We start from the raw sequence: 4,562 nt of genomic DNA, 5'->3' as shown, positions 1-4,562 counted from the left end.
CCATGTTTCTCTTTTATTAGATAGGATAGCTCACATATCATAAAATTCACCCTTTAAAAGTATACAATTCAGTGCTTTTTTTTTTTTTTTTAATCCTCACCTGCAGATATATTTTTACTGATTTTTAGAGAGCAATGAAGTTGGGGGGAGAGAGAGAAACATCAATGAGAAAGAAACAATGATCAGTTTCCTCCCTTATGTATGCTCTCTAAACCAAAATTCATATATTCCCATTATATAACTTCAGTGATGCATAACGTTTTAGTACTAAGATTTTAAAAAAAAATACTGACTTTTTACAGAGAGGAAGGGAGAGGGATAGAGAGTTAGAAACATTGGTGAAAGAGAAACATCGATCAGTTGCCTCCTGCACACCCCCTACTGGGGATGTGCCCGCAGCCAAGGTACATGGCCTTGACTGGAATCAAACCTGGGACCCTTCAGTCTGCAGACCGATGCTCTGTCCACTGAGCCAAACCAGTCAGGGCTAAGATCTTATTTTGTAATACTTATATTGCTTGGTTGCTTACATCTCTAAACCAGGTTGCTGAATGTTGACACATAATACTTCCTTTTTTCCTTTTAGTGTTTTTCTTCTACTTAAAATGTGGCTTCAGCTGAAACTGGTTTGGCTCAGTGGATAGAGCGTCAGCCTGCGGACTGAAAGGTCCCAGGTTCGATTCTGGTCAGGGGCATGTACCTGGGTTGTGGGCACATCCCCAGTGGGAGATGTGCACGAGGCAGCTGGTCGATGTTTCTCTCTCATCGAAGTTTCTAACTCTCTATCTCCCTTCCTCTCTGTAAAAAATCAATAAAATATATTTTAAAAAATAAAATGTGGCTTCTAAAGTACTGTTGTTGTTGTGTGTTGTTTTTTTTTCAGAGAAACCATTGCAGATGGATCAACTGGATCGAATCCTTCTCTCTGGCATCTATAATGTACGCAAGGGGAAGACCCAGCTGCATAAGTGGGCTGAACGCCTAGTTGTTCTCTGTGGCACCTGCCTCATCGTTTCCTCAGTGAAGGATTGTCAAACTGGAAAGATGCACATTTTGCCTCTGGTTGGGGGAAAGGTAAGACTCACAAAGATGAATTATTCTTCATTTGATCATCTTGATTTTAAAAAATCATATATTTTTTTTATAGCTTTTTCACATCTTTTAAAAGAAAACAATATGAGCATTGTTAATGCTTACATCACAAAACTGGTCTTTAAGAGTTCTTAGGTTTAAATGAAAAAACTGACTCAGGCTAATTTAAGTATCAAGCAGCTTTATTTACATTACAGACTTTATGGGAGAGCCAAATGGTATCCATGCCCCAAGTTCTGCTGTGGAGTCCTTTGGAAGATACTCATGTCTCCATTGGTAGGCACTGGTAACACCAAGAGCAGACAGAAGATTCTAACACTAGAAGCTGCTTTTGGAGACTAGAAGTAGCTGACATTATCCATCACCAATATAGATTCTTTCTAGTTTCCCCTCTCTCCCTTGTTACACTAAAATTCAGACTGCGGGGCGGTCAAAAGTCTCCAGCCAGCAGCCACGGAGACGTCATTTTTTGCATCTGTACTAGAGAATTTCCCATCAAAGGCAATCTGAATTTAAGAGAGCCTCCAGACAAAATGGCTGTAAATTCATGCTTTGAAACATCCAATCTGCATGTTTATACAGCAATGTAGATAAAATATGCATAATAAAAAGGTAAATATATAAAAAAGATATAGCTGGGCTTAAGAATATAGAATAAAAATGTAAGTGGTGAGTAGGTCTGAAACTGAGGACCTTCTGGGCTCTGGGTCTGAAAAGTTGTGGCCACCCAGGAGTTCAGCTGTTGTAAGTATTTGGGTCTAAAAGTGCTCTGCTTATGATGAGGGACCTGGCACCGTCATTGCTTGAAGCCAGGAGATGAGTAGTAGTCTTTGTTCCTGAAAGAAAGCTGGAAAAATCACACCAAAACCAAAAAACCAAAACTGTGAACCAGTCACTGGAACCAAGGTTGATTTCTATCTATGGTCCCAAAGAAGTGAGAGGACCCAGTTATATGGCTTGTGAGCAGGAAATGATCAAGCTCCAACTGGCTTAATGAATGAATGTATGTAATTCCCATATCAACCATGGGGCAGGAACCCAGCACTACCAGTATGAGACCTGGTTCTGGCCTTGGCGGGACTGAAGGAATGAATGAAGAAAATAAGTAAAATTTCTCCAAAGGGAGAAAATGAGTGAGGGCAAGGTTGGGGGATTGGTGGGGAAGAAACGTGAGATAGATCAAGAAAGAAAAAAAAAAGAAACTTACATTCAAGTAATTCTTGCCCATTCTTTCTCTTTCCTCATAATAGAACAGAATTTTGTTTAGGGTAGCAGTTTACCAAGATAAAAAAACCTCCCCAACCTCCTTTGCAAGTATAAACAAAAGTTTAAAAAAGTTTCCAGGTGGAACTTTTGGGAAAACCCTTCAAAATGGGGCAGACATGAATGGCTTGACTCTATCCCACTTTGTCTTCCCAACACAGTTGCCCAGTGTTGGAGGTGGAGCAGCAACACTGGGTGTTGGAGGTGGAGAATGGCAAGCATATGTGGAGTGTGATCATTTGGGAAGTAGAAAGCATTTGGGTCTCTGGTGGCATTGTGGAGCTGCTGTACCAGTTATGGACTGACTGTGTATTTAAGCCACTGTTTTACAACTTAATAAATTAATTGATGTGCTGAAGAATTTCACATATAAAAATACAAAAGAGCCCTTAAAGGAGGTGCTGGTATACATTAATAGGAGTTCCAGAGAAGAGAGTAGAGGAGAATGGAAAGCAATAATGATTGAAATTTTTCTGGAAGTAAAGACAAACTTGAGTGTTCAGATAAAAAATATATAGTGTACCAAGTAGGATAAATAAAAATAAATCTGCATCTAGACACATTGCAGAACATGAAGGACAAAGAGCAAATAATAAAAGCTTCCAGAGAGAAAAAGATTACCTACAAAGAATTGACAGGGCAACAACAGTCTTCTTTTCATCAAAGTATGTGCTAGAAGACTACACAATTGCTAAAAAAAAATAAATGTCAACCTGTGTTTTATAGCCAGCTGAGTTATCTTATGAGAGTCAAGGCAAAATAGGACATTTTAGGACAAAGACTCATAAGCTGACATTCTCAATTGAAAGAACTAATGGAGGGTGTACTTCTAAAAAACAACCCCCTCCTGAAGAAAAGAAAGTAAAAGAAAAAATAGAACAACAAAGGAAAGTAAATTCAGAGGGAAGATATTTTATATAAGAAACAATAAATGCAGAAATTGATAAAATGTGGTAAACATATTTATTATGAAATTTTAAAAAAACCTATATATATATATTTTGCCTTAGCCGGCTTGGCTCAGTGGATAGAGCGTCAGCCTGCAGACTGAAGAGTCCCAGGTTCGATTCTGGCCAAGGGCACATGCCTGGGTTGCGGGCTCGATCCCCAGTAGAGGATGTGCAGGAGGCAACCGATCAATGATTCTCTCTCATCATTGATGTTTATATCTCTCTCTCTGATTTTTCAGAGGAAGGGAGAGGGAGAGAAAGATAGAAGCATCAATAATGAGAAAATCATTGATTGGCTGACTCCTGCATGCCCCCTACTGGGGATCGAGCCCACAATAACATACAAAACATTTACACAACGAATATCTATATACAACAAAGGACTTGTATCCAGAATATATAAAGAACTTTAACAACACAGAGATAGACAAGTAACTTAGTAAAAAACAGAGCTAAAGATTTGAACAGACCCTTTACCAAAGAAGATATACTGATGGCAGATAAACACATGAAAAGATTCTCATCATCATTAGTTATTAGAGAAATGCTGATTAAAATCACAGTTAGATACTACACTAGAATGACTAGAATAAAAAGACTGATGAATACCTAGGTATCAAAGATGGGGAGCATCTGGAACACATACATCATTGGTTGGAATGCAGTCACTTTGGAAACCTTTTTTCTTGTTTATTTGTTTCCGCCAGTTCTTCTAGGTATTGGGAAATGAACATATATCTTTATAACGACTATAAGTGAATAATTCCCTGGAACTACAAGCCGCCCCTAATATTCATTGACTAGTGAATGAACATTTTGTATTTCCATACAGTGGAATACTGCTAAGAAATAAAAAGGAATGAACTACTGATACATATAAGAACAAGGATGAATCTCAAAAGCATTAATCTAAGTGAAAGAGGCCAGGTATAAAAAATTCTTTTTACTGTATGATTCCATTTGTATAATTTAAAAAAAGACAAGAAAACTTTAATGAAAGGAAACAAATGACTGGTTATCAGGTTATGGAGGGAAGGGGATTGACTGCAAAAGGGCACAAGGGAAATTTGGGGGGTGATGGGGTTATACAACTATATCCTATCTTATAAAAGAGAAACATGGTAATTAGCCGTACGGCCGCTACCCTTCCCATTGGCTAATCAGATATGCAAATTAACTGCCAACCAAGATGGCGGCCGGCAGCCAGGCAGCTGACACGAACAGGGAGGCTTGCTTGCTTCAGTGACGGAGGAAGCC

At 38.7% G+C, this 4,562-nt stretch overlaps 1 protein-coding gene across 2 annotated transcripts in view; it reads left to right on the top strand.

The window, feature by feature from the left end:
• PHLPP2 (PH domain and leucine rich repeat protein phosphatase 2) overlaps window positions 1-4,562 on the top strand; it is a 74,709-nt gene that overhangs the window by 31,855 nt on the left and 38,292 nt on the right. For both annotated transcript variants that reach the window (XM_006755789.2, XM_015558807.1), the window contains one exon: window positions 884-1,074. In XM_006755789.2, coding sequence (XP_006755852.1) covers window positions 884-1,074 — 191 coding nt within the window. The remainder of the gene's footprint in view (window positions 1-883; window positions 1,075-4,562) is intronic.

This window comes from Myotis davidii, unplaced genomic scaffold, assembly GCF_000327345.1.
Source record: "Myotis davidii unplaced genomic scaffold, ASM32734v1 scaffold453, whole genome shotgun sequence".
Taxonomy (NCBI): Eukaryota; Metazoa; Chordata; class Mammalia; order Chiroptera; family Vespertilionidae; genus Myotis; species Myotis davidii.
This window is presented reverse-complemented; position numbering and strand designations above follow the sequence as displayed.